Source organism: Oncorhynchus mykiss, chromosome 3, assembly GCF_013265735.2.
Source record: "Oncorhynchus mykiss isolate Arlee chromosome 3, USDA_OmykA_1.1, whole genome shotgun sequence".
NCBI classification, from domain to species: domain Eukaryota; kingdom Metazoa; phylum Chordata; class Actinopteri; order Salmoniformes; family Salmonidae; genus Oncorhynchus; species Oncorhynchus mykiss.
The window spans coordinates 56,589,184-56,612,502 of NC_048567.1; the positions used below are offsets into that span (position 1 = coordinate 56,589,184).

General features: G+C 40.0%; 2 protein-coding genes across 4 annotated transcripts in view; both read right to left on the reverse strand.

Moving 5' to 3' along the window:
- Window positions 1-373: 373 nt before the first annotated feature.
- Window positions 374-11,390, reverse strand: arl5a (ADP-ribosylation factor-like 5A). The gene is made up of 6 exons (XM_021597447.2): window positions 10,840-11,390; window positions 3,052-3,112; window positions 2,571-2,718; window positions 2,219-2,302; window positions 1,281-1,432; window positions 374-1,043 (listed from the first exon to the last, which is right to left on the reverse strand). Exons 1-6 carry the CDS (start codon window positions 10,883-10,885, stop codon window positions 995-997), a joined length of 540 nt encoding a protein of 179 aa, XP_021453122.1. The 5' UTR covers window positions 10,886-11,390; the 3' UTR covers window positions 374-994.
- Window positions 11,391-11,620: 230 nt separating this feature from the next.
- Window positions 11,621-23,319, reverse strand: part of LOC110520263 (voltage-dependent L-type calcium channel subunit beta-4) — a 50,150-nt gene continuing 38,451 nt past the window's right edge. For 2 of the 3 annotated variants that reach the window (XM_021597444.2, XM_036974742.1), the window contains 9 exons: window positions 20,744-20,820; window positions 19,737-19,756; window positions 18,315-18,395; window positions 16,064-16,122; window positions 15,644-15,753; window positions 15,270-15,421; window positions 14,917-15,012; window positions 14,548-14,742; window positions 11,621-14,237 (listed from right to left, as the gene is read on the reverse strand). In XM_021597444.2, the coding sequence (XP_021453119.1) occupies window positions 13,959-14,237; window positions 14,548-14,742; window positions 14,917-15,012; window positions 15,270-15,421; window positions 15,644-15,753; window positions 16,064-16,122; window positions 18,315-18,395; window positions 19,737-19,756; window positions 20,744-20,820 (1,069 nt within the window). In that variant the 3' untranslated portion in view covers window positions 11,621-13,958. The remainder of the gene's footprint in view (window positions 14,238-14,547; window positions 14,743-14,916; window positions 15,013-15,269; window positions 15,422-15,643; window positions 15,754-16,063; window positions 16,123-18,314; window positions 18,396-19,736; window positions 19,757-20,743; window positions 20,821-23,319) is intronic. The other variant, XM_021597446.2, reaches the window with a different exon arrangement.

The window sequence follows — 23,319 nt, forward strand, 5'->3', positions numbered from 1 at the left end:
CAATTCCACCAGCCATACTGCTTGTTCTGTACGTGATTTCCTGCAAGACAGGAATGTCAGTGTTCTGCCATGGCCAGTGAAGAGCCAGGATCTCAATCCCATTGAGCATGTCTGGGACCTGTTGGATCAGAGGGTGAGGGCTAGGGCCATTCCTCCCAGAAATGTCCGGGAACTTGCAAGTGCCTTGGTGGAAGAGTGGGGTGACATCTCACAGTAAGAACCAACACATCTGGTGCAGTTCATGAGGAGGAGATGCACTGCAGTACCTAATGCAGCTGGTGGCCACACCAGATACTGACTGTTACTTTTGATTTTGACCCCCCCTTTGTTCAGAAACACATTATTCCATTTCTGTTAGTCACGTCTGTGGAACTTGTTCAGTTTATGTCTCAGTTGTTGAATCTTGTTATGTTCATACAAATATTTACACATGTTAAGTTTGCTGAAAATAAATGCAGTTGACAGTGAGAGAATGTTTCTTTTTTTGCTGATATATATATCCCATTTGGGATGCAGATGTAATGTAAATACTGTACACACAGGGCAATACCACCACCTCAGGCCGTCCGACAATACTGCAACAAGGCCACTCTGGGCAGGCAAGCCCACTCACACACAACTAAAGACGACTCCTGTTAAATCTGAGCTGTCCCAAGCATTCCTTTTTCTTATAGTATGAAAACCAAGCGTGCAGATTCAGAAATTAAATAGAGTATTTTGTTTAGTTTTTCTTTCCAGAATGGATCCTGAAATGGTAGAGTGGTACAGTTCTGGTTGTTCACAGTTCTCAGTCAGAGCAGATCAGTGTTCTGTAGAAATAAATAAACACGCAGCAGAAAAACAACATCCTGGCCGGTAGGGAGTCTGGCCAACCGGGTCAAGTCAGTCTCATGGAGAGGAAAAGAGCCGCCTGTAAACCACCCAATCCCTCAGGACTGAAGGTGTAGAGAGAAGAAAGGAACATCACACTGTTGTTGTTGATCAGCGTCAAAGGTCATCTAACCCGCAGTCGTGACATCATCCACTCCAGGCCCTGGCACAACCTAAAAGGTAGGGAGACAGGATGGAGAGATATAATGTCATTTTCAGCATATAAAAAAAGTGGGAATAAGACAAATGCTAGTTTAAATGTAAGCGACCCTCCAAGGAGGAAAGACCATAGCTTGCCGGTCCCTGGTACTAATAAAAGCTGAGCAACAGTGCCCTACTGTATGAATGTTGGACCAGGTCTCTTGCAAAATAACTTTAATCCCAACGTTAAATGAAAATGTTTCACTTACCCCTCTCCAGTGAGGGCGCAGCAGGCTTGGATGTGCCACTGGTGGTCTTTGACTGAGGTGAGCTGCAGGCTCTGGGAGATCTCAGCCACAGACATACAGCCTTTCACATCCTGTTTGTTAGCAAAAATCAGCAGGCCCGCCTTCTTCAGGTCCTGAAGAGAGGTTGAGGGTGGATGACAAGATGACGCCGATAGACATGGTCACTTTATTCCCAGCTCCTAAGCAACTTTGTTTCAAGCATTTCACTACAACCGCAATAACATCTGCTAAATATGTGTATGCAACCAGTAAAATTTGATTTGAGTTTGGGTTCTAAGACAATTAAGGAGTAAATACAAGGAGGGAGGATGAGGAGAATGAAATTGAGAGGTACCCATATGCTCATAGATCATCATAGAACATAGGCAGCTTCCATGTTTGCTAGGCTGAGGGTAGTATCACAGATTGAACAATGAGACAGAAATTTCACTGGACGTATAAATGTGAAGCATCCGCTTGGCGTTTCCACTCAATACCAAATATGGTAGTGAGAGGAAGCCCAGCAGCCGGCAATAGAAGAACGAGATTTTGGCCGACATTCTGCACATTTTCGGTTCCCAAAACTAGAGTCTGTTTCAAACAGTGGCAAAATTTTGTAGACTTTAGCCTTTGCCAAAGTTCTAAAAAATTGCGTTGATAAGAAAGAGTGCAAAGGTGAATTGAGTTGTTGCACACGCACACTTCACAGAGTAGGTGTTCCCTAACGGAAATAGGCAAATGTTTGCAAGAACACGCCAATAGGATCTCGCTAGCTCGTGCTTGGCTCTGCCCTCCTCCTTGCTTGTTCTGCCCACTATGACAAATTTGTTCCCATCTTAGTTATAAAACTCATTCTACGTTGACACAAATATTGTGTGCAGTGTGCACTATAAAACATGGCCAAGAACACCAAAACTCACTTCATGTGCAAGCATTCTGTAGAGCTCCTCTTTGGTGACAGAGATTCTCTCTCTGTCTGTGCTGTCCACCACTACGATCACAAACTGGAGAGAAAGATAGGGAGAGAGACATAAGAAAGGATATTAAAAAGACAGTCGTAACACTGTACATTAAGTTACTCTTATATCTAAGTAATAACACAAGCAACATTGTATTAATCCTTTAATATTTTGGAATTTACATTGTAATTACATAGCAATATTGTTGAGCAGTTTTTGTTACATGTTACCAGACAGCCTAGTTTAATTCAAGACACACACAAGTTAACAGTTCAACAAACAACTGACATACAGCCACAGTACGTGGTCTGACCTCTGTGTTAGTGTAGTACGTGTTCCAGGAGGATCTCAGTGACTCCTGTCCTCCGATGTCCCACATCAGGAAGTGCGTGTTGTTCACCACTATCTCCTCCACGTTGCTGCCTATTGTAGGAGACGTGTGGACCACCTCATTCATAGAACTGCAAACACAAGCACAGGAGTTTCTCAATATCAATGCAAAACAACAATCAAGTCAGTAAAAATGTTGGTAGGCATGAAAACAATGTGGTTGTCAACAGGTCATTTTGTAAATCTATTCCCTATTGGATCACATTCTTCCATAAGTGGGTTAACCAAAAAGTATTTAAGCTAAGGTCACTTTCTCATTTAGCAGAAAAAAACGTATGAAGTCCTAATCTCCCCCTAGTTGTGAGAAGAAATGAGTCTACTGTTGTTGTACCACTGTTTTCCCTTCTTCAGACCTCACTCTCATCCCCCTATCTTTATCCCCTAACAGCAGGCAAAAAACTTACAACTGGTAAAGTATGGTGGTCTTCCCCGCATTGTCCAGGCCCACAATAATAACCTTGTGCTCTGAAAGAAAAAGAGTAAGAAGAAATAAGTCTTAAAAACACGTACAAATAATCACAAGACACTAGGCAATAAACTTCTAAAATAAGTCTGACTTCAATGCACTGTGGCTGACCTACACACCCAATAGGGAGCAGCACCATTCTTCATTTTCTTCTAAAACACTGTTGATATTGTTCAAACAAAGGACCTCAGATCTCCAAAGCACAGCCATGAATTAAACAATCCATTCTGTTTTGGAGCAGACTTCGAGACTTGACAGTGAAAAACTACCATGTTTTACACATTTTCACACTGCTCTCTCACTCAGACTTAGCAGTGCCAGAGAAGAGGGGGGAACACGCACAGTTAGGCCTACATTAGGGTGAGCTTGCTTGCTCAAGCTGAAAGCAGCAGCTGTTGGGAATGGTTGGACGGATACTGAGCCACCACCTGGTCATCCAAGCAAAGTCAAAGCCTTCTGGACTCAAACATGCAGCTCCATGTAAACACTGTCGCCTGTACGTAACCACATTGTGACTGGAATTTGAGAAATGCACAGTATTAGCAGAGAATAACCAACCAGATATGGGCATAGGCCAGGTTGAGCAAAATTATTACTAACAAAGCTGAACAAATAGCCTAACCACTCCCCTTTTGAAAGCTGCAGACAGGAGTATAGTGTGTTTGGATTGGATCTAGGGCTGGGCCTACTCAATACTCTCCTTCTCACATCACTCCCATCTCCCTTACTCGTGCCCATATGATCAACTTATGTAGACAAATCATGTGATTGACAAGGAAATGTTGGTTGAGCAGGACGGAAATTACAGAAGTGAATCTTTTGTCTTTAAAACCCCAGAAAAACAGAACTGAGAGGGAGCCTCAAGAACATCTAGAGCCTTGTTAGTTTCTGGGCCATAAGGCTCAAGAGGGGAGAGAGTCAGTTTACAGCTCTACATGTTTTCTGACATGCCTTCAGGACCATCCACCATGCTTAGTCTTAAGGCACTGGGGCTCACATATAGTTGGACTGATCCAGTACTGCAGATAAGAAAGTAGCCTACACTCTGCCAACACTGCTCCTAGGTCATTATCACCAGCTTCTCCGTATGTCCTCTGGCTATAAGGAGAAGAAGTTCATAGCCAAATTGTATGTGCTCCTATGAACTTCACATGTTGGTGCTTATATAGATATATATACACATACATACATGCATACACACACACACACACACACACTTTTCTCAACAATGACCTTCACCAACATTTATATTTCATTTTGCAGAAATGATTTGCATTCTGTAAGATGAACCCTTACACTCAGTGGGAACTGACCTATATAGATAGGGCTAGATTGAAATGTTTCTACAGAATAAATATGGAAGGCATATGCATAACCATGGTAGCAATCAAAAGGGAACAGTTAGGAAATAATGGGAAAATTATTAGATTAAAAGGTGAGAACAACAGTTCACCTGACAAGACTGAATCCAAACATTACACTTGATTTTATGAGCATTTTACATTTACTGTTCTTTTCTCTGCATTTGTTGATCTGAAAATACTCTGGATACATTCAGTAACATGATAAGAATATTCTTGGGAATTTTGTGGAACGTAAAGCATAAGACAACAAATAAATGACAAGGACTTGAGTGAGAGGTGCATAGTTCCTAAGTCATTTCAATGCACTTATGACTGAAAGAGTCTTCAACTAGTTCTCCTAGCTGTGTTGAGGAATTAGAGCAAGCACACTTTTGTTTGGAACTCAACCTTGCCATCACACAATTACTGTTGTTGTTTAGACAATCTAAAAACGGCCCATTGTAAATCGAAATCTGGGTCAGGTGGGCATTATTTGAAAGCTTGTTCTATTGCAAACACGACTAGGTAAATTAATACGATCTTACAGTGTTAGGATTTCACAAGGCAATTCAGAGAAGCAGACTATAATTTTGGTGCGCACAGAATAGAGTCATGAATGCATTCAGATGTGTGATCCACGGCAAATAGTCTTGACAACACAACAACAACCAAACTCATTCTGTTCATGGAAACCCAGGGTATAACGCCATGTCATTTTGTAACTGTACACCAAACATAGTGATCAGAAAGGTTGACACCGTACACTGAGTGTACAAACTCAGGGGAGCAACTCAATATTAGGAATGTGTTAATGTTTGAGAGTTTTGTACACTCAGTATATTACAGTACATGCATTTTATGATATGGAAATGTGAAGTGCACACTTGGACAACGAAACACTTGCAAAAGTGGCCCAATTAACGGGATGGGGAGCAACTTCTTGTTGCCCGTGGTGCTCAAGTTCAGAACGGCTGTCAGTCATAACCGATACAGCGGTGTGAAGTGGAGACCCTGAGCTCATGTATAACATGTTAGTGGACAGCTACTGTCTGCATTCCGATTTAGGCACATATGTCTCCAAATCTGCCATTTTCAACCCATATACGAGTACAAGTGTTTTAGTAGGGCTGGGAATTACCAGGGACCTCACGATACGATATCAAGATACTTAGGTGCCAATACGATATTGCGATTCTACATGTACTGCATTTCGATACTGTGATTTTATTGTGATTCAATGTTCCTAACATATTGCTCACAATATGTTTGCTGCAGAGGGACAAAAGAGAACCATGACAAAACGAGTTTTGATCAGTCAGGAAAATAAGTGCTGAAAACAAATGGGCTCCCTATTTAAAAAGAAGATGGCTCTACAAGCTATAAAGGATAAATACTGGAGTTTTGGTGCAGTTACAGCAAACTAGCTCAAAAACTAAACATTGCAGTATTGTCAAAATGATACATATGAAAGCTGGTAGTTCCTTTTAACACGAGTCTTCAATATTCCCAATGAAGAAGTTTTAGGTTGTAATTATTATAGGCATTTTTCAGGGGCAGAAAGACAGATTTTTACCTCGTCAGCTCAGGGATTTGATCTTGCAACCTTTCGGTTACTAGTCCAACACTCTAACCACTAGGCTACCTGCCACCGTATCACAATTTCAGTGGGTCAGAAGTTTACATACACTAAGTTGACTGTGCCTTTAAACAGCTTGGAACATTCCAGAAAATGATGTAATGGCTTTAGAAGTTTCTAATAGGCTAATTGACATAATTTGAGTCAATTGGAGGTGTACCTGTGGATGTATTTCAAGACAGGGTAGCCTAGTGGTTAGAGCATTGGACTAGTAACCGGAAGGTTGCAAGTTCAAACCCCCTGCTGACAAGGTACAAATCTGTCGTTCTGCCCCTGAACAGGCCGTCATTGAAAATAAGAATTTGTTCTTAACTGACTTGCCTAGTTAAATAAAGGTTTAAAAAAAAAATAACTCAATGCCTCTTTGCTTGACATCATGGGAAAATCAAAAGACCTCCACAAGCCTGGTTCATCCTTGGGAGCAATTTCCAAACGCCTGAAGGTACCACGTTCATCTGTACAAACAATAGGACGCAAGTGTAAACACCTTCTGCCCAAGCAGCCGTCAAACCGCTCAGGAAGGAGACACGTTCTGTCTCCTAGAGATGAACGTACTTTGGTGCGAAAAGTGCAAATCAATCCCAGAACAACAGCAAAGGACCTTGTGAAGATGCTGCCGGAAACAGGTACAAAAGTATTTATATCCACAGGGAAACGAGTCCTATAGACATAACCTGAAAGTCCGCTCAGCAAGGAAGAAGCCACTGCTCCAAAACCGCCATAAAAAAAGCCAGACTACGGACTACACATGGGGACAAATATCGTACTTTTGGAGAAATGTCCTCTGGTCTGATGAAACAAAAATAGAACTGTTTGGCCATAATGACCATCGTTATGTTCGGAGGAAAAGCGAAAGAAAGAACACCATCCCAACCGTGAAGCACAGAGGTGGCAGCATCATGTTGTAGGGGTGCTTTGCTGCTGGAGGGACTGGTGCTCTTCACAAAATAGATGGCTTCATGAGGGAGGAAAAAACTCAGTTCCGACTTCAACTGTACCTTGACACAGCACTCAACACCTACTTGAACTACTCTGGACTGTCTTCAAAGTCTGTCAGTCAGTGGAGTACTTTACTTTCATTACAACTGAACAACTACTTTGGTACTTTAAGGAAAGGGAAATGCCTATTTTTGCTCTCAGAAACAACTGTATATTCCTAGTTAGAGATGATGACACAATAGTAGTATGGGAAGCCAACTTCCCATGGGGGTGGTCTTATCGATGCCATTATGTAGATACTTGTTCTGGTGAGCGTTATTTTTTGCCATTAGGTAATGCAGATACCAACTTGTTTTGAACCTGATACAAATCTTACTATGTGAACTTTTTTTGCAGCCACTGCAAAAAATGCAGATTGCACAGAGCACACAGCTGCGTCACCGGAGTTTGAGCTCACCACCAGTTAGTCTTGTGTAAGCAAATGCATAAGATCTTTTCTCAGTTGCAAAGGTCGCTCAGGTGCTTTAGGCTGTGTGAGCAGTTAAAATATATGCATACTGTTCCATTCACACTCTACTACCGTCCCTATTTACTGTAAATAGCCATTGTAACTGGTGCTGTGCTAGTGTATTGTATTTGTCCTTCACCTTGTGAATGAACTGCCATTGTTCCATTTAAACCCCCACAGTGAGATGAGTATTTGAAATTACTGTTTGACGTACTACTGACGCCGCAGCACAAATGGAACGCCTCGCACCCCATGGGCTTTATGACATGTGGGACACCGTTGCTGGTAGAAGACTACCAATCAAAGCCTTCCTCAGACACAGGACATATCCAATTACAATAGACCTATGTGAGAGGACAAGGTCTTTATATTACAAAATAAAGACATGATGAGAGGAGATTCCAATGAAACTAGCCTGTTTTTATAAGACAATTCAGCTACAGTATCGCTCTGACTGAACCAATATGGAGCCACTCAGAAATGTGTCACGTACATTTTAAATGAGACCAGAAAATACAGTGTACAATGCTAGGCTACATATGCAAAAAACTTTCATGTAGAGCAGATATGAAAGGTGCTGTAAGCCTCTAACAATAGTTTGTCAGTGAAGAAGCTGGGTAAAAAGTTGACAAAACAGATAATTTCCATTTTCAGCAGCGTTGAAAACATAAAAAGCATTTCGTTAGAGGCTAGCTGTCCAGCCAGGGACAACTGTAGCTTTGTTGTAAACTCCTTATGTAATTGCCATACCATACATGTTTGGCTTGACAATGACAGAAATGGAGTTAACAAAAACACTAGCATATCAAGCATATCTGGAACCAGGCTAGGACAACAGACAGGAGTCGTCATCATTCAGAATGAGTCATTCCTTCATTTTCATCCTTGGGTAAACACATTCTGATGTGGCAGTAAACACGTTTCCATCCAGTTTTTATTACGGCTGGGAATAGCCAGGGACCTCACAATACGATATTATCATGATACATACGTGCAGATACAATATGTCTTGCGATTCTCGATATTCTATGTATTGCTATTTGATACTGTGATTTTATTGTGATTCAATGGTTGAAGCATATTGCTCACAGTGCCTTCTGCAGAGCGACAAGAGAGCCATGAGAAAACTAGTTTTGATCAGTCATGGAAATAAAAGTGCTAAAAACAAATTGGCTCCCTATTTAAAAATAAGATGGAAATCAAGCTATGAGGGGGAAAAAAACGAGTTTTGGTGCAGGTACAGCCAACTAGCGCAAAAATAATATTGCTATATTGTCAAAACGATACGAAACGAAATAATATCACAATATGTTTTCACCCCCATCACTAGTTTGTATGCGAGTAAAGTCATGGCATATGAAAAAAATATTTTTTAAACACGACAAGTGTGAACGAAACAGGAAATGTCGGTATAATTTAAAATGTCGACAGACAATTTGTTCTTTCGACAGAAAATGTATTATGCAACAAATTGCGGTGGAAACGATTTATTGTGTGACTGTTGATAGAATAACCTTCATGTCGAGGTAAATTTGCAGTCACGTGATGCTATATTTATTATGGATCCCCATTAGGTGCAAGGCAGCAGCTACTCTTCCTGAGGTCCAGCTAAATCAAGGCAGTTATATAGTCCAGGGTGGTAAAAGTGCATGGTGATGAGCTTGATCCTACTTTCCAATAAAATCGAGGGTCTTAATTTGTAAACTAGTTACACGATGATCGGTGCTAAACTGTCAATTAAGAAATCAAAATAATCTTGATTTTATCCATCTCAACATAATCTTACCTGTCGAGTGTCTACTTTATCCGTGAACAGTTGTCTGGAGAGCATGCACGAAAACCAGATTGGGCAAATGTGCCAATTATCGAAACAGTTTGTGTGACAAAACAATGGAAAATGGAATGGAGACACTTGACACTGTTTTGTTATTCGTTACATGAACATTTAAGCGCAACAATTGTTTATGTGCACTATGTCATAACGCACAGACTTGTATCCGCAAAGTCAGTCTGATGGAAACACCTCTGGTGTGGAAAGGCACATATTTTAATGCCGGTTTTATAATATTTGCACGAAAATCTGTCGCAAATTGGATGGAAACCAAGCTACTGACTGCATGCGAGTGAACCACTTTAGTTACGATATCCGTGATTGTTTATGTATTTGGCCTTTTATTTGACTAGGCAAACAAGTCTTTACCGCAGTCAGTGATCCCCTGAGAATAGATAGGCCTACAACATAAAACCGAACGGTCCAGAGAGAACTTTCCATAGAAATACTCTGCTGCCCTCGGCGCTCATGTTACAGGGGTTCGCACTGATCTGATTACATATTGAGTAAGCTCAGGATTGAGCGGGGAGGAATTGGTTACATTTTCAGCTAATTCAGACAAATGCACAGTGCACTAAAGACGACAACAGCACAGTTTTAGTCTACAATCTGTGAGGGGAACGGGACAAATGTAGCTGGGCTCGTGCTCAAATTTGAAACTTGAAGTTCCATTTTACTCTCCAGTGATCCTGAATTTACCTACCTGATAATATAACTCTCATTAATATACCTCTCATTAAAGTTCAATATGGACACAACACCTAGATAACATAAACACCCACCAAAAGAGTACTGTATTTTATGGGATCTACTAGTACACTTCCCATGGAAAAGAAAAACTCAGGAGCTTATGCTTCCCTAGAGGAAGAAAATGTGCAACATTATATACATTGTACTGTAGTGCCTGTTCCTCTGTTTACTAAGCCAAACCGGAGTCGGTCTACTCTAAACAATGACAATGTAACATTAGCTAGCAATGTTAGGCCTTGAAAATCAGAATAGCTAAGGACATAACGTTAACTAAATCTGTCGTTCTGCCCCTGAACAAGGCAGTTAACCCACTGTTCCCAGGTCGTCATTGTAAATAAGAATATGTTCTTAATGGACTTGACGAGTTAAAGGTTAAAATAAAATAGTACAGCACAGGCCCTCTGAGCACTGCAGTGTTGACGATAGCTAGCTAGCTATGAGATATATCATTCAACTAACGTTACCTAACTAATGTATGTATTACTGTAAATTACAGCAAAATAGTTATAGGTAGCTACAGAAACTGGGTAAAGAAAATGCAGCTTTACGTTAGACTGATATAGGCCCGGTAAAAACTAAAGCTATGATACATTAGCAAGTAAACTAACGTAGCTAGCTAACGTAACCAGTGGACCAGGCTTGGCTGTGTTGGCTAACAGCTGGACTAGCCAGCTAACTTATCCATTGAACTTCACACTCGACGTTAACGATATATTTACCTTGATGATTGAAAAGCCTCCATAGCTTGGTGAAAAGTATTCCCATGGCTGTTGCGGAGCCTTTGGACAACTACCAGTAGCTACGGCCAATTAATTTAGCTAGGCTATAGCGAATTCCTGAAGATGTTGCTAATGCGCTAGCCAGGCAATGCTGCTGTCAGTATCACACTTGGCAATATTTGACGGTGAAAAATAAACCAGTAATGTCAACGCTTCTTGACAACGTTTTCATCTTTGTACGAAGGCCTTTATGGTCGACATAGAATTACAGGACGCGGTTTACACTTTATTTCTAGATAATACAATGATAACTGGCTTGCTTGGTCCGCTGGATTGCGGTCGTCAACACTGACGCACGCCTACTCTAAACTGCACTCTCTCCACAGTCGGTCCAGTGAGGATGGATTCCAGAGAGAATCAGAAAATTATTACCCACAGTAGCACTGCATCAATAGGCACTTTAAGTCATATTTTGAAGTGAGGCAATTGCAAGCATTCACAAAATGCCACATATTTGATAAGACAGTGTCTTCAGTTTAGTCCATGCAGGGAACCTGTGAGACAAACAAACATAAATTGCACAACAAAGGAAGGACAGTAAATGATCACAATGAATAAATCATGATTCCCTGTAATTCGGTGAGTATCCACTGGATGTACACTGCTTTGTGTTCTGTTTTAGTGAAGAGGAAATTCTTTTTTTGATAAGAAGGGCCAACTCAATGGCCTACATCTTCAGATAACACATCTGTCCTAAGAAGGGAGGCAATGAAGAAAATAGTTCCTTATAACAGAGCTCGGAATTTATTTAACAAAATAAGTAATTTTTTTATGCAGCTAGAGTTGGTTCTCATTATACATCAATGTTCCATAAAACATATTTCTCTTTCTTCTTGATGAATTAAAGTGTTGTATTAGTCATGCAGTTATGCATTTCCCTTTTGAATGTCATCTTTCACAAAAATAACAATAACACAATAACATAATCATTGAACTGCAATGAAGCCGCTAAGTAGCCGAGGAAGGAAAAGCATCAGCATGCAGCACTGTACACATTTGCATAGTAAATTATATTTTTTCTCTAGATTAGTTTGTCTTCTTTGTTTTTCTCTTTACGAGCATGCCTTTATAGAATACAGCATAAACAGAAATCAAGCTGTCTTGGCAATAGAAGAAGGCATTCAAAGATGAAGAAGAAATAATAATGATGCACACCCAGAATTGGTGCACAACACACAACTCATAGTATATAGAGAGACATTATCTGACATAAACTTCTAGCCACCACCTCCCCAGTCTATACCCTTCACACTCTCTACACAACTTAACTTTTATAATTGGCTAACCATATAGACCTTAAAAACTCCTAACTAAAATGCTACAGTTTGAGGATATGTATATGATTAGGAGAGTAACCACTCCATTGCTACAGTGCTAAAAAAGAACGGAAGTATGAATAGAGAAAGAAGTTTAACACAAGGCCTGGGTTAAGCAATAAGGCTGTAATTTGTGTTATGATACGCAAATTCTTGGGATAGTAAAATTGTCCTTTAAAAAAACTACATAATTTTGTTTTCACGGCCAGTACATGGAAGACTTTTAAATGGGGCATTAATATAGAATAGCCGATGGTTGGAAAGCAAATAATACTGACCAAGTGTTTGATGTCAGAATCACAAACCTTTCTGACAAAATAACATTAACTTCACAGCAGACTGAAGCCTTCTCTTCCTCTTATGTGTTGACTAATTTAATTGTTGAAATGTGAGTACCATAAATAACAGTCACTTACTCAACTACAGTGTCCTACTGGTTTTTCAATAGCAACAACACATACATAACAGGATCATTATTCCATGGCATACTGTATATTGACAAAAAGACATGATGGCATTGATAATTCTAAACCAATGAAACTTTGCTGAATGGACAGCAGGTATTTCTTACTGGCCAAACAGGACTTTCTTTGAATATATTACACTTGAATTAAGAAGACTGTTAAAAAGAGAAGAAAATATGATGCAAATGAAATCACTATCAGAGGCTGCTTGTACAGAACATGGGATGTGGTAAACCAATCAGATGATCAATATTCCCCTGATTGGAAGTATAACCATCTTCAATGAGCCTATCCTCTGAAACCCATTTGAACAATTGAAACTAAGCACACATGGGCATATTGCCCTTCTCAACATTGGATGCCTAGTCTTGAGATCTACTAACTTGAATTTGGCTATTTCCTCTTGGATTCCACATACTAAACTGATAGGCAAAGTCTTCACACTAGTGTGTTAAGGTACTATATAAAGAAGGGATGCACCCTTTCCTGAAAGAGCACAATATATGAAACTTGCTCAGCAAATTCTACTTAGAAAAGTGTGATTTTCTGTCCTGATGCGGCATGTCGCAAATGGCACTAAGTATCATTGAGGAGAAGAAGGGAATAGAAGTCCAGGAAACTAGAAGATTCCAATTCAGAAACCCCCTAAATAATCACTCAACATTTTGCAAAACAGAAACTTTGTCTGCTCTGAGAAGCAGGTTATAGGCTACAGGACTGGAAACACTAACATCCAAGACAATTTCAAACAACTTAGTGATATTAATTAAAGATACAGTGCACTGACTCTGCTGCTATTGGCTCCTGGAAACGTGCAAAGAGGTTCTCTGCTGATCGAGTGATGCATGGCGCTGCCTGGCACTGGTTCAAGGCAGGTGATGATGGGTCATCATGACCACCACGACAGCTATCCCTGCTAACACTGAGACAACAGGGAGTGAGGACCACATGGTCACCCCTTTCACCCAGCCATGCCAAGTCTCTGCCATGTTAGAAAAGAAGAAGACAAGCCCAGTGTTGGGCCTTCCCTTAAAAAAAACATGGTGAAAATCTGCTCCTCATCCTATTTTTAGTTTTGAAAAAATGGAGGCGTCGAGATTTGATTTTCAGTTGGTCAATGCTCACGTTTCCAGTGTGAACCAGTGCCAGAGGTAAAGCGAGTTACTAACACTTTATAAAAAGGTTGTTACAGTACAATTAAATGAAAGAGCTGTCTTGTGGCTCTGTCATACTCAAATGTGAAGGGAAGAGAGGCCTATGTGATATAAGGGTCTTCAGCTCAAAGCCTGTGCCTGGAGTCATGGCTATAGCCTCCGGGGGAGCCATTGCGGTTACGGTGGGGCTTGTACGTGTCCTGGTAGGGGTCATGATAGTCCTCCTCCACCAGGGGGTAGTGGACCTGGTCCCGGCTGTGCTGCGAGCCGGAGGATAGGCGGTTACGGCTCTTCCTCTGCCGCTCATTGTGGTAGTTCTCGTCTGAGGGCATTAGGCTGTGTCTCTCGATGGGTGAGTGGTCTGCTGCTGTGTGATTGCTGTTCCTGTTTGTATTTCTTTGGCCCTGTCCAGGGAGAAGGAGGGGACATATTGTACAAATCTGGTCATTCAGCCATTGACTATAGCATCAGCATTTTCATTACTGTGGCAATATTTTTTTTATATAGTGAGAAAAATCTCAGTGACTATAAGACTCCATAAATAGGCAACAATCCTGTATCATTTCACTACTGACTGATACCTTTTCCAATTAATTATTTACAACTGATTTGCCCAACGATAATTCAGCAAAATAAACAGTCACTATAGCTATTTCCACCACATCTATTGTACTTTAACCCCCTATTTAACTAAATAAGATCAATTATAATCACCTGTTGGTTCACCAGCCCGGTTATGGCTGTGGGGTACGGAGAGAGAGCGGTAGATCCCAGGTTGCGGCCCAGCAGAGGGTTGAGAGGGGTGCTCAGGGAGGTGTGTGTGGCCCTCCAGTAGGCTTCCAGGTACTCTGCCAGGTGCTCACATGCATCCTCCAGCTGATTCTCATCCAGAATGATGTCAAACATTTCCTGAGAGAGAGAGGAGGGGAAAGAGAGAGACAGACAGAGAGAGCGAGGGTGAGAGCAGAGACATGTAGAATTAGACTTGACAGACTGATTTGCTGATAGCCCTTGTGAAGGCCAGAGACAGTAACAGGATGTAGCATTTGACAGAGTGTACTGCGGGGGATATTGGATGCCTACCGGGGGGCACTGTGCTAGTTTGTCCGCTGCCACCAGCTGCACATTCAAGTGTTTGCTCTGGGATTTCCCTCTCGACTTGATCAGCCGCTGCAGAACCTGTGGATAGTTGATATATAAATCAAGCCAGAAGAGGGCAGCAATGCAAATCAGCCTGGTCATGGTTGGAAATGGAAATAGTCACAGTGGGAACCCATCAATGTAAAATCCTTGAATTCACCTTAAAAAATATATTTGTAGATGTCAAAAGGATTTTACTCCCAGAGCCTGGTTCCTCTGCATTCCCTCCCATTTTCAATATAGGTACATTAGTAGAATTAGAACCATTTGGGGATAAAGGGAAGCCTAAAAATTACCTTAGGAGAGGACACTTTAACATGGACGATGATAGGTGCTAAGGACGTCTTTGTGAGCTGGGCCGGATGGTTGATCGTGTCAGCATCCAGAACCACCAGCTGTAAGGATCGGGCCAGCTCAAATATCCTCTCAATCTCACTCTGAACTTCCGCTGTACAGGAAAAAGAAGACAGATCACAGACAGAGGATTAATCTATTTATAACGACAAGCTCAGAAGACATACATTCCACAAATTCTGTGTAAAACAGATCCTTTATCAGATATGAAAAATATATTATATGCATACGTGTATTTGTAACTTCCATTTTAACATGTATAATATACCCACATTAAAGTAAAGAATGATAGCATTCAATGCCATTGTGATGATACCTAGGTTGGATCTGGTGTTGGATCTTTCAATGATGGCCCTCTTGCTGGGGTTGTTGAGCACTGACCTCTTGGCCAGAGCGATGTCTGCCGTTACCCTTGTAATGGATATCCTACAAGGTATAGAATCAAGACAGACAGAATAGGAGAACATACAACACAACATATTAGTCACAATCCAGACTAGTATTGTATGGTTACCAGAATGTTTATAAAACCTAAGGAAAGACCTAGTAAAAACAGGTGGTCAAATAAGGTACTTTGACAACTCATTAAATTCATTCACAAGTGCTTTACATCTTTTTTTCAACTAGCTATAGTAGTTTGCATGAGGGTAAGTGGAGCAGCATGCAGAGGGTTAGTACAGTATGCAGGGGAAAGGGCTGGAGACAATATGCAGGAAAAGGGCTGATGACTCCTCACCTGCCATCAAACCTGTGCTTCAGGAAATCAAAGAGTGCTTTCTGCATCATGTCTGTCACCTGCACACAGAGCCCGGGAGCAGCAGAGGATGGCAGACAGAAAAGAGGGATAAAATAGGGAGGAAAAATGAGTGAAAGATAGAGAGAGTGTGAGTAACAGGACAGGTGAGAGAGGGTTAAGACAGACAGCAAGGAAATAAGCCAGCAGAAATTCATTGACAATTCCTCACAGCTATAGCAAGCCTGGAAGAACCCTTGCAAGACCCATTTCATATGCTGAAGCTACATTCCCTGATGGGCAATGTTTATAAATAGCACATGTTATGGACAAAGGTACCCAAGGATGTCAAAAGAACAGTTGTCAACTTTGCAATCATTTTCGATTTCAGTATTAGTGCTAAATCATGACCATCCCATCTTTCCCCATCCATCCAATAAAGATTTCTCCATATTCCTCATATCTAGAAGGTCTCTCTTTATGTAGTGTTGGCTTGTCTCTCTTGTTGCGGTGTGTGTTTTGTCCTATATTTTTATATAATTTATTAAAAAAGGTAATCCCAGCCACCGTCCCCGCAGGAGGCCTTTTGCCTTTTGGTAGGTCGTCATTGTAAATAAGAATTTGTTCTTAACTGACTTGCCTAGTTAAATACAGTTTAAATAAAAATTAATTATGACATCCACCCAGAAGGTCCATTCAGGCTCCTCTGGTCCTGCCTGTGATTTTTTCCACTGGGCCAAAGCATCCATCAAAGGAGAAGTATGATCTCTGGTTTCTTTCCACTTCATTTTCTAAAGAATTAATCCTGGTTACATTAAATAAGGTGATTAAGGCCTACAATGAAGTGTCATAAAGACCAACGCCGATGTGATGAATTGGGCTATAGCAGGCCAGACCAGTCTTCATTAATGCTATTTTTGCAAGCTATTTGAATTACACTCTGAAGCTGGGTAGAACTGTAGTTTTGAGGACAAGTCTAGCAAGGAGCAGTGTGGAACAATTATTATATGGTATATCCAAAACTATGAGAGTTAAAGACTTTTCACACAGAAATAATCATATTCTTTATAGTTAATGGCAACATTGACATTTTTTACATTTCGCTAGGGACATTTAAGCTCTCTTGACATTGAGCATGAATGACAACAGCGTCATGCTGTTCACACAACAAAGCAGTGTACTGTAATGAGATATTTTGGACCAATACACACGTCTCTGTAAGTTGGGCAAAAATTCCCATTAATAAGACCAAATTGTGCCCCCATTCCATCCACCTTGTCGCTGACAAAAAATATATATATTTTTGCTGTGTTATCATAATAACAAACACAGTTTTCTTGTACACACACAGATCTTCTGGTGCTGTTAAGCTCTGTGTTTCTAATTTCAAGCCATGTTCCACTTTTTCAGACTGACGTGTTTTACCCAGAAGGTTGTTACCACGGCAACACGGTGGAGAGGAGATGAGGACTGTGATTCTGTGTGAAGATGATCCTAGCTCCTCACTTCCCCCCATACATGCCGGGGAAAAGATGCTGCCCTATTTCTTCTGCAAGCCCCCATTGCTGGTTAGTTAGCAATGAATGGATCGGCCTGACATAGCTGTTATTGTTGGAGACCTCCAAATATCTACTCTGATAATAAATGGGGGAGTTATTCACTGTCCGTGAATGTGTGGGTAAACCTCTTCAATGGAGCTGCATCTTAACCTCTAGTCTACGCGCTGACGGTCCTCAATATTGATTACAAAATGGAGAGCTGGGAATTGTTGTCACTTTGGTGTAATGTATGGCACACAACCAAATATTGCAGTCGTTCTGAATAGCTATTTTGGAGGCTTAATAACACTTGACCTGTCACGCCCTGACCTGAGAGAGCCTTTTTATGTCTCTATTTTGGTTTGGTCAGGGTGTGATTTGGGTGGGCATTCTATGTTCTATTTTCTATGTTTTTCTATTGCTTTGCTTTGGCTGGGTATGGTTCTCAATCAGGGACAGCTGTCATTCGTTGTCTCTGATTGGGAATCATACTTAGGCAGCTTTTCCCCTTTTGTCAGTGTGGGAAGTTGCCTTTGTTAGTGGCACTATAGCCCTCTTAAGCTTCACGGTCGTATTGTTTTGTTGGCGACATTAGAAATAAAGTAATGTACGCTCACAACGCTGCGCTTTGGTCCACTTATTCCTTCCAGGAAGACGGCCGTGACATGACCAATACAACAACAAGAGACCGAAAGTATTATTGCTATGATGCCAACCTCATATCCCTTCAGGGACGGTCCTACCAGGACCACCGGTCTCATAGAGGGGACCACGTCATAGGGAGGGATGTGTTCAGTCTGTAGTGGAGATAGATGGTTAGAGGGAGCACAGACACCACAGCAACATGTAACATGCCATTCACCATTATGAAGTCCTTTTATTAGGTATTATTACATGTCAAGAAAGTTTGTCAGTGTATTTACAGTGTTACAACGCAACGTGTTACCAATGGATGTTGAATGTGTATAACAGTAGCTGGATGTATTACAGCTATCCGCTGTTAAGTGATGCTATTAAGACATTTGGACGGTTCTGTTTTACTTCCTGATAATGTGCTGACAAAGTGTTGTTACAAAAAATACTGCCAGCAGATTAAAGACGAGATATCCAATTCTACACATTTTGCCATAGGGTGTAGAGAACTGTTTCCAGTTTTTAATATGATATCTGAGTGACTAACATATCAATGTGGGCTCCCCAGTCGTTGAGACTGGTGTTTTGCGGGTACTATTTAATGAAGCTGCCAGTTGAGGACTTGAGGCGTCGGTTTCTCAAACTAGACACTAATGTACTTGTCCTCCTGCTCAGTTGTGCACCAGGGGCCTCCCAGCCAACAAGAATAGACTGATGAGTTTCAGAAGAAAGTTCTTTGTTTCTGGCCATTTTGAGCCTGTAATCAAACCCACAAATGCTGATGCTCCAGATACTCAACTAGTCAAAGAAGGCCAGTTTTAATACTTCTTTAATCAGCACAACAGTTTTCAGCTGTGCTAACATAATTGCAAAAGGGTTTTCTAATGATCAATTAGCCTTTTAAAATGATTAACTTGGATTAGATAACACAACGTGCCATTTGAACACAGGAGTGATGGTTGCTGATAATGGGCCTCTGTACACCTATGTAGATATTCCATAAAAAATCTGCCGTTTCCAGCTACAATAGTCATTTACAACATTAACAATGTCAACACTGTATTTCTGATCAATTTGATGTTATTTTAATGGACAAAAAAAAAAGTATTTTCTTTCAAAAACAAGGACATTTCTAAGTGACCCCAAACTTTTGAACGGTAGTGTATATATTTACAAAGAATATATGGGGGATTGGAAATGATGCAGACAATTACATTAATGGAAGCCACAATCGATTTGCAATATTAAAGCTACCCCCTAAAAATAAAAATAAATTATATAAAGATAGTATAGTATTTATAAGAGATGAATTGGGGTGAATAAATAGCAAGTCAATTCAGTTATTATTATTCTGTATGCCTGAAATAGAGATCGAAACTTGGATATGGAGGATGAAATGCCGACCAAACTTATGAATCTGGGTACAACCAGTTTCTTATTTGGTTACAGATCTTGGAGGTTACCTGTATGTGAATGAATGAATGAAAAGTGTGTATACTACTCACCACTTTCTGCTTCTGTTTTCCTGTAAAAATGATAAAATAACTGATAAGTGCCTTTGAATGCAAAGCAGAGACCTAATACAATATACAGTACAAAACATTACAGTGATACCTTTTTAGTATCACAGTACTTTAATACCCAGTGGTTGGGTTGAAACATTTGATGGAAACATTTGGATTGTACAATGATGGATGGAAATAACGTATTATCACACAAATAAATGAAGTATTAAATATACAGTATGTATACAGTATATTAGTGGTCGAAACACTTTATTTATTTGTTGCTTCTATTCCAAACCTCCCTTTGCAGGTGGCAGCCATTGGTTGCACTTGATAACTAACTTTGAAGTTGCATTATCATATAAAAGTGTTTGGTGTCTTATAAAGAAATTGAAATAAAGATAGAGTATTATTTCAATGTATGCTTAGTAGCCCTTGCTATAAGTTGGAGAAGATCCTTTGATTTGGATAACCAGAGTTTGGGCTATATGGTTATGTTTCACTTAAAGCAAACTCATTGCATGGACATAATGCCTGTCCATAATCCTCTTGGAAGAAGAGGAGGAGGAGTGGACTGAGAGTGCATGGCCCACCTCATTCCAGTCCAAAACATGGCACATTCTGGAAGACACAAAGATCTCACAACTCCATATTCCATCCACCCAACCTCCAGCCACTGTTTCCCATTTGACATTTAAAGGTGCATCATTTTTAAGAAATTCTACGAAAATGTAACTACATTTTTTTTTTCTGCTGGTGTAGAACAATAACATTGGGTATGTATACTCTGGTAACCATTCAGTTCATAGTGACGGGACCGACAGTTCTCACACTGGATTTGATATGTTAATAAACAACACACTGAGCAACAATGATATGTTATGTTAGAGACAGGGACAATTAGATCATAGCTCTGTTTGCTTAATGATTCCTTCTGACAAACAACTAATGAGACGTCGCACCTGGAGAGACGCCCTTCCCTAATAGGCTTCTGTCTGGAGGCTCACCTGCAGAGGGAGGGTTGGGTTTGAACCCGCCTGAAACCATGTCTCCTAGACTGGAGGAGGAATTCCCACTGGACTTACTGCAAGGCACAAAGGATAACAGACAGAGATAGAGAGAAGAATCATTAATGTGGAACACAGATCGTTTCATCACAGAGTCAAACAGAACTCCTATCCCCAGGAGAAACAGGATCACTAACAATTCTCTGTCTTTAATCAGTCATTTTATTGTTACTTTAGACATCCTTGGTGTTTTACTGTTATTTTATTATTCTCCGTTATTGCCGCTTGCTTGTTTTTATCTCTTGAATTGTATTATTTTACTGTAAACTGTGTTGTAGTGGTAAATGCACTTCTAAAATGCACTTCCATGTCGAATATTTAGCAGTAGAATATAATTATCCAACAGTAGAATGTAATTGGATGAATACTATAAGTACATGGTAGACTATATAAGTATTGACTATACATTGTTCCAGAAATTATGATAACACAGGGCTGGAATTTAATTGGCTAATATATAATTTATGAGCCGTGATCGCCGTGGAGATGATATCTATCACGGCACTATGTTTTACCACACTGTTTTACCACAACTGCTGCACAACTCTGCAACATGAGGCCAACGGGGAATACAAAATGTCCTTTAAAATAGACAACAAATAGTTAAAGCATAGCTGAATGAGGAAAATTATATATGATGACGCATATAACCTCTTATCATATTAATGTCACCTAAGAAACACATCACTAATCTGTTATTATGAGTAATCTCTGACCTGTTTATATGAGTAATCTCTGATCTTGTATTATTAGTAACCTCTGATCTGTTATTATGAGTAACCTCTGATCTGTTATTATGAGTAACCTCTGATCTGTTATTATGAGTAACCTCTGATCTGTTATTATGAGTAATCTCTGATCTGTTATTATGAGTAACCTCTGACCTGTTATTATGAGTAACCTCTGATCTGTTATTATGAGTAACCTCTGACCTGTTATTATGAGTAACCTCTGATCTGTTATTATGAGTAACCTCTGATCTGTTATTATGAGTAATCTCTGATCTGTTATTATGAGTAACCTCTGACCTGTTATTATGAGTAACCTCTGATCTGTTATTATGAGTAACCTCTGATCTGTTATTATGAGTAATCTCTGATCTGTTATTATGAGTAATCTCTGATCTGTTATTATGAGTAATCTCTGACCTGTTTTTATGAGTAATCTCTGACCTGTTATTATGAGTAACCTCTGATCTGTTATCATGAGTAACCTCTAATCTGTTATTATGGGTAACCTCTGATCTGTTATTATGGGTAATCTCTGATCTGTTATTATGAGTAACCTCTGATCTGTTATTATGAGTAACCTCTGATCTGTTATTATGAGTAACCTCTGATCTGTTATTACGAGTAACCTTTGATCTGTTATTATGAGTCACCTCTGATCTGTTATCATAAGTAATCTCTGACCTGTTATTATGAGTAACCTCTGATCTGTTATTATGAGTACTCTGATCTGTTATTATGAGTCACCTCTGATCTGTTATTATGAGTAACCTCTGATCTGTTATTATGAGTAACCTCTGATCTGTTATTATGAGTAACCTCTGACCTGTTATTATGAGTAACCTCTGATCTGTTATTATGAATAACCTCTGATCTGTTATTATGAGTAATCTCTGATCTGTTATTATGAGTAACCTCTGACCTGTTATTATGAGTAACCTCTGATCTGTTATTATGAGTAACCTCTGATCTGTTATTATGAGTAATCTCTGATCTGTTATTATGAGTAACCTCTGACCTGTTATTATGAGTAATCTCTGACCTGTTTTTATGAGTAATCTCTGACCTGTTATGAGTAACCTCTGATCTGTTATCATGAGTAATCTCTGACCCGTTATTATGAGTAACCTCTGATCTGTTATCATGAGTAAACTCTAATCTGTTATTATGGGTAACCTCTGATCTGTTATTATGGGTAATATCTGATCTGTTATTATGAGTAACCTCTGATCTGTTATTATGAGTAACCTCTGATCTGTTATTACGAGTAACCTTTGATCTGTTATTATGAGTCACCTCTGATCTGTTATCATAAGTAATCTCTGACCTGTTATTATGAGTAACCTCTGATCTGTTATTATGAGTACTCTGATCTGTTATTATGAGTCACCTCTGATCTGTTATTATGAGTAACCTCTGATCTGTTATTATGAGTAACCTCTGATCTGTTATTATGAGTAACCTCTGATCTGTTATTATGAGTAACCTCTGATCTGTTATTATGAGTAATCTCTGACCTGTTATGAGTAAAACACATAGTCACAGCAGAGTCAGACCTGGAATGGAGAGTAGGTGGCTTCTCATTGTACTTTAGTAACTTTTTATAATAACTTTTATAAATGCTTAATAAAGTTGATAAATAGTTGATTAATGCTTATTCATGAAAGTTCTTATAAATTGTTATTCCCTCTCCAATCCCCTATCCATCCTCTAACACAGCCCCTCCTCCCAACCAAGCCCACCTCAGCCCCTCAATGCACCACCCCCTGCCCCTCCACCCAGGCCTTA